Source organism: Rhagoletis zephyria, unplaced genomic scaffold (genome assembly GCF_001687245.7).
Source record: "Rhagoletis zephyria isolate East Lansing unplaced genomic scaffold, Rhagoletis_zephyria_1.1 Rzeph_scaffold_02285, whole genome shotgun sequence".
NCBI lineage: Eukaryota > Metazoa > Arthropoda > Insecta > Diptera > Tephritidae > Rhagoletis > Rhagoletis zephyria.
The window spans coordinates 74,328-87,545 of NW_016159369.1; the positions used below are offsets into that span (position 1 = coordinate 74,328).

A 13,218-nucleotide genomic window follows, 5' to 3' on the forward strand; every position below is an offset into this window, starting at 1 on the left:
AATTATAATTTTTAAAGTTTAAAATTATTATTTTTTTTTTTTAATTTGAATTGTTTTTAATATAAAAGCCGTTAAACGTAAATTTACCGCGTATGAAATTTTTATGCACACGCTTTTCGCTTAGAACTGATATGCTTCCACACGTGAAAGCCTCAGCATGCCGAGCTTTTCGAACACAGCTACATACTTGCCAGATGATTATTCTAGGAGGGGGAAGCAGAGGGGTCATGCACAAACTAGGATCAATGCTAATTTTTTTTTAAACAATTTTCTTTTTTATGCTACATACAAATTTCTCAAATCTACAGACGGCTTATGGCCTTATTCATAAAAAATAAAGTAGATTTCATGCAAGTTTTCAATTTATAAATCAGCTAAAGTCTTCTTCATTTTTTTGGAATTTGGGTGTAACTCCTTAAATATGGAGTTTTCAATTTTCAAAAACTTTTTTTTTTTTTAAAGTCGGATTTCCACTGGGTATTTAAATGACAAAAGTTTTACAACAAAAGCACGACATTAAAAACTAATCGTGTCATTACGTTCATAAACATAGTTACTAAGTGCGTTTGTCATTGAACAAAAAAGCGCTGTGTAAGTGAATTCAATGACTATTTTTATCCACTCTAACGACAGCCGGAACTACGCCCCAAATTTATAGCTGTCACTTTAACAACATTGCTCAAAACTGTTTAGCTAATTTTTATAATCAACGCGCAGTGGAAATCCTGCATTACTAATTTTGCATATAATTTTTATTTTTTATTTTATGCTCTATCTGTCTTCTATTCAAAAAAAAAACAGCAATTTGCCTTTGCTTCGATTATTTTTACACATTACTAAAATATTGTTCTAACGGCGCATACTAACTGCTCTAATGTCGCCAATGTCGGCATTTATAAACGGTTGGTTTTTTTGCGGTTAAAGTGTTACGGACATTGAATTGTTTATTGTTTTCTATTTTGCTTTTGTTCAATTTTTATTTTCTATTTTTGAAAATTGCCTACACATTTATATCACTTTTGTTGTTGATTTATCTATTTTGTTTGCTTTTTTGTCGCTGGTATTTAACTTATATGCTGCGAGCTGCTTAATTTTTTGTTACTTTTTGTTCTTGATCGTTTTTTGGAAACATTTTTCTATATTCTTTGTTGCAAATAATAATCGTTGCGTTCAATTGCTTTCTTTGCCTTTGGTTTNATTTATATCACTTTTGTTGTTGATTTATCTATTTTGTTTGCTTTTTTGTCGCTGGTATTTAACTTATATGCTGCGAGCTGCTTAATTTTTTGTTACTTTTTGTTCTTGATCGTTTTTTGCAAACGGTTTTCTATATTCTTTGTTGCAAATAATAATCGTTGCGTTCAATTGCTTTCTTTGCCTTTGGTTTATGGTTTCTTTGTCGATTACAAATACCACACATATGTATGTACCCACATACATACAACTACATCCAAAAATTTTGAAAACACGCAAAAGAACACATAAAGATTGCAACTAAACGAGGAAAAAATTTCGATGGGCGGGAGTGTGTTTTTCCCGCTTTTAAATAGAGAGCGTACTTGTTTTAGATTGGATTTTTGCGGCTAAAAAAAAATTTTAAAAGCAAAAAATGAATGAGACTGAAAAATATCAAATTTCTATACAATTTGAGACACCCTTCAACCTGAAAAGTGGCAAGTTGGAAGTATACATATTCTATCTTCTCGTAGATTTCAACTTTTTTAAAGTTTTGTTCTGAAAAAAATGTGGTTGCGGGGCAGATAAATTTTAAAAGCTACTTCAGAAAACGGCACTAACAGGTCGATTCTGCACGTTACCGAAGATTTTGTAACCGGAAATTTTTATTACCAAAAAATGTTACCAGTTCTTGTCACCGCGATTCCAGGTTCGTTGGTAATGCAGTTAAAATATTCAGCAATTCATCTATGAATAATTGTGCAGATTCTGGCATTGCATATTTCACGGGGCAATACTTTGTTACCAACTTATGAGATGGTAACAAAATTTACCGGTTACGAGAGTAGAGAGAATGCGAAAAGGGTTTAAAAATTGACAGGAACTTTATTTACCGGTTACGATCTTTTTATTACCAGCGCAGAATAGATTCCGTAAGTAGAAAAATTAGCATATATCACTATCGGGATATCAGAGTAATTTGCGAGTTTAAATTTTGGTATTAAAAATTTTAGCTTAAATATCCCAGTCGGGTAGCTAGCTCCTCTAAAAAAGCGCTTTCTAGTATATCACTTCCGTTCGAAACCCGTTTTCTGTTTTAAACCTTTTAGTTATTAAAAATTTTGAGAATTTTATTGTAGTGTAATTTTTAGAAAATGTTTAAAACAAGAAATCCAATCTGCCGCGTTTGATTAGATCAGGTCTCTAAAAATAAACGAAATGTGGCTATCAGGCAGGTACTGCAATTCACTTCAGAGTGAATTTCAACCGCATTCAATTTGAATTCAAAGTGACTTTCGTTGAACTTCACTTAGAAGTGAATTGCACAAACTGCCTGTATACATATCTCAAAAACTGTTCCTAGTTTTTTATGTTTCGACTTCATATTCAGTGGAACATTTTAATTAAGGAATGGTGGTCAACTGCAACAGGTCGGAAGATTTTCTTATATTTGTAAAATTGTGTGATAAAAATCTTTCCTCAACATACTCACAATTGTCTTATTAGCTGCTAGCAAAGAATAAAAAAGTTAAAAAGCTTTTTTAAGCTAATATCTCAATCAACACAGGAAACAATGAAGCATACGAAGCCCAAATATAGAAGACACAGTGAACAGGTTATAGCGCTAGAGCTAAACCGATAAGTGGCGTTTATCGCTAACTTAAGCTTAGAATCCGCTCTCACAGAAAAATCAAAACAAAATACTTTGCTTTATTTCGTATTGCTTGAAAAAGTACTTTCCTTTTGCTGTAGGTTTTCTTGAAGAAATACGAAAATTTTTTTCTTGAGCTGCAGCTTGATTTAAGAAATTTTGAAAATTTCTTTTCCATTTCTTGTGCGTCATTTTATATGGAAACGGCCAAACGGTGAAAAAATCGCCAAGTCCACTTTTTCAAAAAAAAAAAAATATATATTTTAAGGCAAGAAGCAAGAACATTCAAAAATGCAATGTTTCCTAAAAGATCGAACTATCGGTTTAATTCTAATCGTTTCGAGTCAGTGATACGCAAACTTGCTAAGTCCAAATAAGTCACAGAAAATTTGCTAAGTCCCAAAGAATACAAAATCTTACGTTGTGGAATTTGATTCGCTTGGAGTTGTTTTAGTTGGAATTCGCGAAATTTTCTCTTACAATTTTTTGCAAAATATGTGCTTGAAGAAAATGAGTTTGAAAAGTTTTTCTTCCTATAAAATTAAAAAAACTGGTCTTACCAACTTTTCACCTAAGCAAGCGATATACTTTTTTTGTAAGTAGTTCTTGTCGATTTTGGACTCTAGAATGCCGAAATAAATATTTTCCAAAAGAAAACAATCGTATTACAATTTGTTAATATCTAAAATTACAAACACGTTGCCGCAGCTCCCACAAATTACATATTCCATGCCGGCTGTCCCGCCCTACTCGCCATTTTCAAAACACGCACATGCATATAACGCCACCTAACAACAATTTTCGTTCAAACCAAACATATGCACAATAGTCTCTGTGTCGAAGTAAGTAAATTATGCGCTGGCAAACGGGTATGCAAAAACTAGAAGAAAAAATTGAAAATTTTCCATTTTTTTGGTTTTTCTATTTCCGCATTTCATGCTTTTGCCGTGCGTACATACATTGTTGATTTTATTCATAACATTTACTTTTGCAACTAATGTTAAATATAATATAAATTATGTATTTATGTTTTTTTTTTTAAATTTCATGATACTTGCACATCAAAAGCATTACTTGTTTTTTCTTTTAACATTACTAATAGTTCCATATTTGTAGCATATAATTGCAAAAAAAAAAAAAAATATCATAAAAGCTTACATCAGTTTTACATAATTTATGGTTCATACACACACTCATCAATTCGTTCTGTTCGTTTGTTTTCTTCTTTTATTATTTATTTTCTTATTTCTTTTTAATTTGTTCAAAATTCTAAAGGATCAAGAGTCAAGGCTAAATAAAAAGTTAGAAATAACATTAAAGAAAAAAAGCAAACGAATCACATTTTTTGATACAGATTTAAGGTCAGTTTTTGTGTTTGCATGTTTGTTGTTTTTGTAGTTGTTGCTATCGCTTTTGCTTACAAAAAAATCTGAGCGCAGCGTAGCACGGATTATTTTCACAGAAATTTCATGTTTTCCTCATAGCATTGCATTGCTGTTGTTGGTGCTGGCAATTGCATTACAAATTTAATTAAGTTTACACATTAAAACTACAAAAAATATATGTACATATAAGTTTTGTATTAAATTTAAATTTTTTCGCAATATTTATTTTCAATCTTTAATGAGTTGGAAAAATTCTAACAGCAACTTTTAAGAAACAGTTTTTGTGACAATATCAACCGAATTTCAAAACAATTTGCGATAACTTTTCTGTGATTTTTAATTTTAAGAGCAAGCAATGGGAGTTTTAAAAAATTGCATTAAAAATTAGGATCTCAAAATTTTAACATATATATTTTTTTTTTAATTTCCTTCAGATTTGTTTAAAATTTGGCAACAATTAAAAACAATTTTTTTGAAGCACCAAACAAACAACCAACAACTAAGTTGTAAACGCTTTCCCCGCAGCAACAAAATCTTATCTCGTAAGCACGAAAACCAGTTTCTCTTACAATTACAACAATAAAAGTTGTGTACGTCTGAACAGCTATGCTCACAAGCGCCAGTAACAAATCAAAGAAGTTCTGCAACAATGTTGCTAAGCGGCTAAATGTAACTAAAGAGCACATGTTTGGCAAAAATTTGCTTTTTAATTGTCTTACTTCCTTAATTCATAATAAATGGCTAGCTCCACAGTAAAGTAAAATAAATCTTTAAATAATAGACAATGGAATTGTTGCTGTATGTGCTCTCATTTATATACGCATGACTGTAGTTGAGAGTGCGGTTTTGGCGGTCGCGTGCGCATCAGTGGGATCGGTAGCTGTAGCAATGTTGGTTGACTTTCTTCCTGTTGCTGCAGCTGCCAGCGGCGGCTCGACTGCGCATAGCAATTGTTATATTCGCCAGTGTACCTGCACTGCGTCGTTGGCATCTACGGGCTCCATCAACATATCTCGCAGTAGAAAACATGGTATACCAACCACATATAGCATGAATATGTTGCCAGCACTGTTGCTCTGCAGTTGTTGATTGCAAGTTATGCTTACGAGTTGCTTGCTGTTGCCGTCATCGTTGTTGTTTTTGTTGTGGTTTTGGACGGTTGATTCCGTCTCCAAAATGTGCCTGCGAAATGTTGCTGGAGTGTGTGTCTGTGGTTGGTAATAATTTTCATGCTTTTTGTATGTGGCTATTGCCATCGCTGTTGCATTTATAGCTACAGTAGCTCATCTGGTTGTGCCGTCAATGTTGTCGCTTAAAACTACAACATTCATTTTACTGCTGATTTTGATGTTGTTGTCTTTGAATTGTGTGTTGCTATTATTTCGGTCAGTTGCTAGGTGATTCAGTTGGTTGTTGTTCTCGTCTTTATTATTGTTTTTGTTGTTGTTAGCGTGTTGCTTGCACTTCTGTGGCAATATAGTTTTGCTATTGCGTATCCACTCGCGCGAAAATAACGATTTTTCATTACTACTGGTGCTCTTGATGGGCGTTTGTTTATTACTATGGCTATTGTTGTTGTTGTTGTTTTTTGTTGCTCCTGCTACTAAGGCTTTTAGACACTAATACGCCGTCGCGTTGGCGTCTAGTGCTGCTACTCTGATTCCGCTGGTGACATTTTCGTTGGCGGCTGCTGCTTTTGTGGCTGCTACTGCTCCGGATATTGTTGTTGTTTTTATTGTTTTTGTTGTTGTATTGATAATTATCCAATTTCTGATTATTTTCATTGATCTCATTGTTTACATAGTTTGTGTTGCGGTTCCTGTCATTGTTATTGAATTTCTTGTCATTTGTTGTTGTTGTTGTATTTGTTATAATTAAATTTATGTCTGTTATTTTTGTTGCAGTTATTGTTATTATAATTTTTGTTTTTGTTTGTATTTTTGTTATTATTATTGTTGTTGTTGTTGTTGGTGTTGCTGTGATAGCTATTTGCACCGTTGCGGTTTCAGCTCATTTTTACACGCTTCCGTGGTGGTCCAATTGGTGGGATTTGTTGTGTGGCAAGCGCACGAAATGCCTCCGCAATCAAATGTGAATGTGTCGCGATCATACTCTGCCAGCCAGAAGTTTCCATCACATCAGTGGCATGACTAACGGGCAGCAAACGTACGAGCGAGGGAAGAGTTTTGAGAAAGAGAAGGAGTGCGGGAAAATTAATAAAAGCAAATTAATAAATAAACACTCAGCTCCGCAACTTCAAACGCGCACGCATTTACGCATTTGTTTATAAACATTTCGCACAAAAAGTATGTTTATAAACAATTATGTACATACACACACAAACACAATGCGCATCGCATCAATTGTGCTGCGCTGCATTTGGAATTTAAGGGGGAGTTTCGTGTTGATGTGATTGCTTTTTTGGTGTACTACTTACGTATTTATGAAATCAATGGTTTGTGCTTTCAATTGATCCGCACTATGGAGATCGGCTAATATTAGAGTTTCCGCTGCGGTTTCTACGGAGAGATTAAGACAGAGCGCCTCTTCGCACATCACTTTCAGCTTTTCGAGCGCATACTGTAAACAAAAGAAGCACAAATATAAAATGAAAAATTAGTCGAAAAGTAATTTGTTTAGTTGTGAAAATAAATAATTTAGATTGTAGTTCATGACGAGCATGTCGAAAGGTTGTTCGCAGAATTGGAGATGTTCAAAGGGGAGACTTGTTTGTTGCCCACGAAAACAAAAAAATAATCAAACTGTGAAATGTTTATAAAAGCGACAAATTATTTCGAGGAAAGATACAATCCAAAAAAAAAAAAACTAAGTGCAATAAATTTAACGTTTCATTGTTGGGATGCTTTTTGGTCAAAATTTGATAAGCAGAATGTTTATTTGAGTTAAGCATGGAATTTGAATAAAAGGCAGCTCTTAACTCAAAAAAACTTAGCTGTATTAAACTATGAAAAATTATTTCAAATATTTATTTGAAAAGGGTTACCATATTTTATTCTAATATTTTTGAATCGAAATTCCGCAAAAAGCTGAAGTTCCTTCCTTAGCAAAAGTTTAACGATTTTCGACCGATAAGAACTGAGATCCTGTGGGTAAGTAGTAAAACGGCATACTTGAGCAAACAAACAAAAAAAAAATGTCTGCTCGAACCAAGAACATCGATATATCATACTTTGAGATGCAACGGTAAACGCCGAAGATATGACGAAAAATGTAAAAGGGCGACACCAATGTGCGGTTAAAAAATTTTTGATTTCTAATTGTCTTGCAAAAATACATCCATTTAAACCTGCAAAGGGCGTTATTATGAATAATTGTCCAATTTGATTCTTTTATGAAGGGCGTTTCCATATTTTATACCAATCGATTTGAAAAGACATCAATATAGTTATGTACTTGGAACTTAATTTCATAAAAAAACACATCTAACTGCGCTGCCATATGTTACTGTTTTCAATAAAGTTTTGTGACTTTTTTTTATCATTTGCTACTTCAAAACGTGAATAGAGTTATTTGCACTACAAGATTATGTAATTCGGAAAGAATTTTCATCACTCCTTGATGTTGGTAGCGGAGAAAAAGAAAGGCCTCATCTGCGATGGAAAGACCAGTGGCGTGACTAAATTCTTTTCTCTTTTTATCAAAATTATTTAACGATATAAGATATCTTAACCCATTGAACAAAAAAAAAAAAAATCGAGTTGTGAATAGGTGACGGAAGGCTATTTTTTTAAGTCACAAAGTGATGATATCTTGCAACCGAAAATATCGCTCAGATTTATTTTTAATTAAAATTTCTCTTTCCTGCAATAAAAATATGCACACTCACCTTATCAGCAGCGGCTAGGAGATCATCAGCCATTTTTTCTAAATTTGGCGCTTTGCCTGTGTAGATGAAACGCAGCATTTCTCTCAGAACTTCATGATCGACGTCGTGTATATCGACACGATTCAGTTTGCGCTCCTCCATTTCGTGCTCAAACATAGCATTAAAGACTTCACTTCGTGCTAAAGAAGTGGAAATAATGAACAAATAAGATAACATTCCATTTTAATAAGCTATTATACTTTTAGAAAATAATTAAAATATTTAAGTGACAAAATTAAGTAGCTTTAAGCAGTGACCTTTTCATAAAAATAAATTTTCGATTTACCCGAATAAAGCATTTTAAGTATTCTTTATTTTTTAACTATGAATAAGGCTATACGACTATTAGCTACTTATTATAAATAAATGCCACAACAATAAACTCCTTCTCTTACCTGCCAATATTGCTTTATGCGCTTGAAATTCCCTACCGGCTACCGCCAACGTTACATCACTGAATTTCTCATTATCAAATAGCGCACCCAAATCCTCGGACAAACGACATTCGGGTACTTTAAATTGTACGATATTTGATTGACCAGAGATATTCACGCTATCAGCTACAACGCTAACTTCACAGAAAATAGTTAATTTGTCTTCGGGTAACAGACCGTTGGCCTCATCCAATAGAAAATCTCGTCGTATGAATTTTTTAAAGCCCCAATCTTTGCCCTGTACAAAACGGTAGGCTCTGGAAAAAGGTAGAGAAAGAGAGAGAGAGAGCGAGAAAAGAAGAAAGAGGTAATATGTATTAGTAAAAGCGTATGGCAGCAAATAAAATGATGGAATTACCTCTGCGATTCCATAGCTTTGGTTTCTTCCCTTTTCGCATTCAATATGGAAAATTTAAATTTGGCTCTAACTTCTGATTTGTTACACGACACTAACAATAAATATAGCGATAAGTAATCTTTGCTCTCCTCATCGAGACCTTTTGGATTCACGCGTAAACACCTGTGAAAAGGTAAAAATTGTAATTAGAGAATTTACATTTTAGACGGAATATCGGTCTCAGTAAATAAATGTATAGAAACAAAAAACCATATGCAAATTATGGTGGTTCAAAAATACACAAAAAAAAAAATAAAATTTATTATTAAATTTGTATAACGTTATGTGCATATGCAAATTATGGTGGTTCAAAAATACACAAAAAAAATAAAATTTATTATTAAATTTGTATAACGTTATTCGTATTTTAATTATTGTTTTTTAATTTCACTTTAATATTTTATTGCATTTAATTAAATTTTTTATATTTAATTTTTCACTTCTACTTTTTCATAATTTTTGTTTTTAAAAAGTTTTACAAAATTATCTTGTAATGTTTTTATTATAAGTTTTGATTTAATTTGTTACTGCATTTAGTTTTTTACTTTATACTTTATTTCTTGTTTTAGTTTAGTTTTTATTTACTTGCTTCTCTAGTTTTTGTTATTTTGTTTTGTGCATTTTTCGGCATTTTGTTTATTAATTTTGAAATTTTCGTTCTTTTTATTTATTTGGTTCTCTAATTTTTCTTATATTTTTTTTTGGTTTTCACTTAAAAATTTTAGTATTTTACTTATTACTCTTAAAAAAATTGTCTTCTTTTTTAACTCACCATTTCAGTTTGTCACTAGCACCGGCAGAAAATGTGGACGATTTCAGTACCTCACCCATTTCCTCACGACAAAAACTAAAATTATTTATGGTCCACATATAGCTGAACTTCACCACTTTCACCTGAAAAAAAAAAAAATAATTTTTATGTAATTTTTTTTATTTTCATAAATTAATTTAATGCGAACATATAAAATAGAAAATTACAAGGGATGCCATTGCCTTATGCTCTACTAATTACAATCTCTGCTGCGTTACAGTCTATTTTTTTACTCAATCCCGATTTTAGTATCGATTTAAATCTGAGGAAAACTCGATTATGAAAAAAAATTCAGTTAGTTCTTTTTTATATCAGGACTACGTAAAAGTTCCTATCAGGATAGTCGAATGGCATTGAAATCGATAGTAAAGTCAATAATTGTTCGGAAATTTCGTGCAACGCCAGCATCACTGACTCACATCAACGTCTCTTTCTGCCGGTTTTCTGGACTTAGCAATATGGAAGGTAACAAAATAGTCGATTAGATGACTAGCCACGGTTCGGTAATGTAGATCAGCGAGACAGCATACTTCCTACGAACACCGATTTTTGTTGTTCCTCTGCTTCCTATTTGGCTCTCCAACGGTTCGTCGGTTTGGGCCGATACAAAAAACTTCGCCAATCCGGTCTCTCCTTTTCGAGGTTGCTCTGCAGAAGTAGTCGGGATGACGACGAGTAGTAATCGAATCACCATTTCTTATGTCGATGTAAACCTCGTTAGACAAGCCGACTGAATTACTTGGGTTCTCGCTTTATCATCAGCTTGCCAAGAGATAAAGGAAGAAGAAACTACGGGGCCACCTCACTTCCATTTGGGACAGTGTAAATGGTTTAACAGGCACTGTAATCACGCATTGCGAACTTCAAAAGAGGAAGTGCTTAAATAAAAGCCGCAGTAAATTTGATCTATACAATCCGAAATTTGAACTAAATCGCTAAATTCAGCAAATTCAAAACCTAACTCAAATTTCATGGGAAAATTTCACAAAAATCAACAAATAAATATTAAATATGAGTCTATTGAGTGGCACATCCAACAAAAATTGGATAAAAACAATAGTGATGTGTAGACTGAAATTTGAGCTAATAAACAAAAGAGAATAAGGAAGCAAAAGATCAATAAATAGTCTACACGTATTTCAACAAAAGTTTTATTTCTGCTTATAAAAAGATTGAAAATATTGAAAAAATTTAAAAAAGATCGTTGTCAGCAAGGGCGACGATAGCAAACGGTTTCATCGGAGCCACCATCTTCTTTGGTGTTTAGCAAGAATGATGGATGTTTTGTTGAATAGTGAGTGATAGAAGCCTATAGAATGGATGCTATATGCACTATATGTAGAAGCGTAGGTAAATAGAAACTCATTGCGAAGCGAACTGTTCATCAACGAAAAATGCACGTAAACGCATACAAATCTAAACAGCTACATATGTACATACAAAAAAGAACATAGTAGATTTCCTAGGTAGTCGGTCACAAAGTCTCAGTTTGAGGTGAGCACTACAGCGCTTTATTTGTTTTTTGTTCTTGCTTGCATTTTTTTTTTTGTTTTTGCTGTTTTACTGCAGCCACATTTGCAAGTTAGCAAGCGCAGTTAAGGTTGATAGGAAGTAAATTTTCGTCGTCAGTTGAAATTCAATCACATTCAAGCAACGAGGAAGTAAAATAAATAGCTATGCATGAATGTGTGTTTGTATATTTACTACATACAACATAAGTATATACATACATATATGAAGCCAAGGTGTAAGCGTGCGGCGAAGAAGGTCAGGGTTGCTCAGGTGGGGCGCATAGCAGGCAAGCAAGAAGAATTTCAAAAAAAAAGGAGAAATAGAACAAAAAAAAGTATATAAATAAACAAGAGCACTCTATTGAGAACAAGCAACAACGTAACGAATGCATTTCATTTCATTATGCGAGCAGCAAATATTCTTACAAATTCTTGCACACTTTTGCAATTTTACAATTCTCCATTTGACATTGTTGCGAACTGCGAGCAGTTTCAATTACAATTTGTTTTTCACTTACTGCATACTTACATATGTAGGTATGTATAAAGAAACTATGTTAATGCAGTGAACACTATTTACTACCTTTTTACTTAGTACTTCAATCTTGACGGGGTTGCGAGAAAATGAATGTTCTTGGGCTAGTTTTGTAGCTTCTTGTGGGGAGTGTTTGATTTATGGTGTTTTTACTATGTGTTTTTTTGTTGTTTGCTGCATTGTAAGATTTCGTACTCATATTATATATGCTATATAATATATATGCTTTGCACTTTTTTATTATCTATACTGCTTTTCTACTTTTTTTTGCTACTTTTTGTATTTTCCTGCAAATTGATTTTTTATTTATTCTACTACTACTTTCCGTTTTATACTACAATATTTTATTTTTTTCTAATACCATTTTTTCCTTTTCCTGCAAACAATTTTCTTTTTTCTACTTTTTTCTGCTACTATATTTTTTATTTTTGCTACTACTATGTATTTATCTTTAATTCCTCCATTTTGTTATATTTTTCCTATTTTTTATATTCTCGTTTTTGCTTAATTTATCTAATACAATCAATTTCTCAGCGACTGGTGTATTCTTCTATTAGTATTTTTTCTACTACTATTTTTTTATTTTTTCTGCTACTATATTTTTGGTTTTTTTCTACTGCGTTTTTTCCCATTTTTTTCTACTTTTATCTTTTTCTTTCTCTCTACTATTTTTTATTTTATCTGTTATTATTTCCGTTCCATGTTTTCCTTTTAAATATGCTCATCTTCATTTATTTTATTCATAAATATGTGTAAATACAATATGCAAATCCAAAATTCTCTTTGTCACTTACCTGTGTGTAACACCAGTTCTCGGCGACTGGTGTATTTACTTCCTGTAAAGGTGGCGATGGTACTCGACTAACCGCCATTGTACTACTTGATGCGTTCAGGTTAGATGTCACTCTAGCAGTTTGACTTGCCTGACATTCGTTCACCGGCAATCTGTAATTATAAGAGAGCGAAAGAAAAATACGATTAAAACTTTGGAACAAAGCGAGAGAGTAAGATAGGAAAAATTTGTAAAATAGTGGTGGTAGAAGTATTTTCGTATTTGTTTTGCATCAAATTATGTTGATGACTTGGCAAATAAACCAAACTGAGTCTTATGCTTTTAGAAAAGCAACGCTCTAAAGATTTATATAGCAAAATAGTACACACTTGAGTGAATTCTTTCACGATCCAGAAGAAAATATCCCTATGGCCCCCCTGTAGCTCAAATATTTATTTTACAAACTAAACCGTAAAAATCGGGCCATCATTTTGGGAGTTTATCATAAACAAAGAAGGTGTATTTTCCTTTGTGTGTTCTGCACCATTGATACACACGTTTGATCTTGTCTCGTAATATTTTTTAAGAATGAAAGGACTGAGTAATATGTTAATCCAAATTTTCGCTCTGCCCATTACTTTCACGAGAGACAAGTTTCTT

General features: G+C 32.8%; 1 protein-coding gene across 1 annotated transcript; it reads right to left on the minus strand.

Moving 5' to 3' along the window:
* Positions 1–5,445: 5,445 nt before the first annotated feature.
* rdx (BTB/POZ and MATH domain-containing protein rdx) lies at positions 5,446–12,766 on the minus strand. The gene is made up of 7 exons (XM_017620910.1): positions 12,581–12,766; positions 9,702–9,823; positions 8,891–9,052; positions 8,494–8,789; positions 8,060–8,238; positions 6,650–6,792; positions 5,446–6,362 (listed from the first exon to the last, which is right to left on the minus strand). The coding sequence occupies exons 1-7, from the start codon at positions 12,656–12,658 to the stop codon at positions 6,218–6,220; spliced, it is 1,125 nt and encodes a 374-aa protein (XP_017476399.1). The 5' UTR covers positions 12,659–12,766; the 3' UTR covers positions 5,446–6,217.
* Between the last annotated feature and the right edge of the window lie 452 nt (positions 12,767–13,218).

Excerpts from the sequence above, each read along its gene's own strand:
- rdx (XM_017620910.1), bottom strand. The coding sequence starts at position 12,658 with ATGGCGGTTAGTCGAGTACCATCGCCACCTTTACAGGAAGTAAATACA. Across the intron at positions 9,053-9,701 it reads GCTAGTGACAAACTGAAATG|GTGTTTACGCGTGAATCCAA; the intron begins GTGAGTTAAAAA and ends ACCTTTTCACAG. Across the intron at positions 8,790-8,890 it reads AAAGCTATGGAATCGCAGAG|AGCCTACCGTTTTGTACAGG; the intron begins GTAATTCCATCA and ends ACCTTTTTCCAG.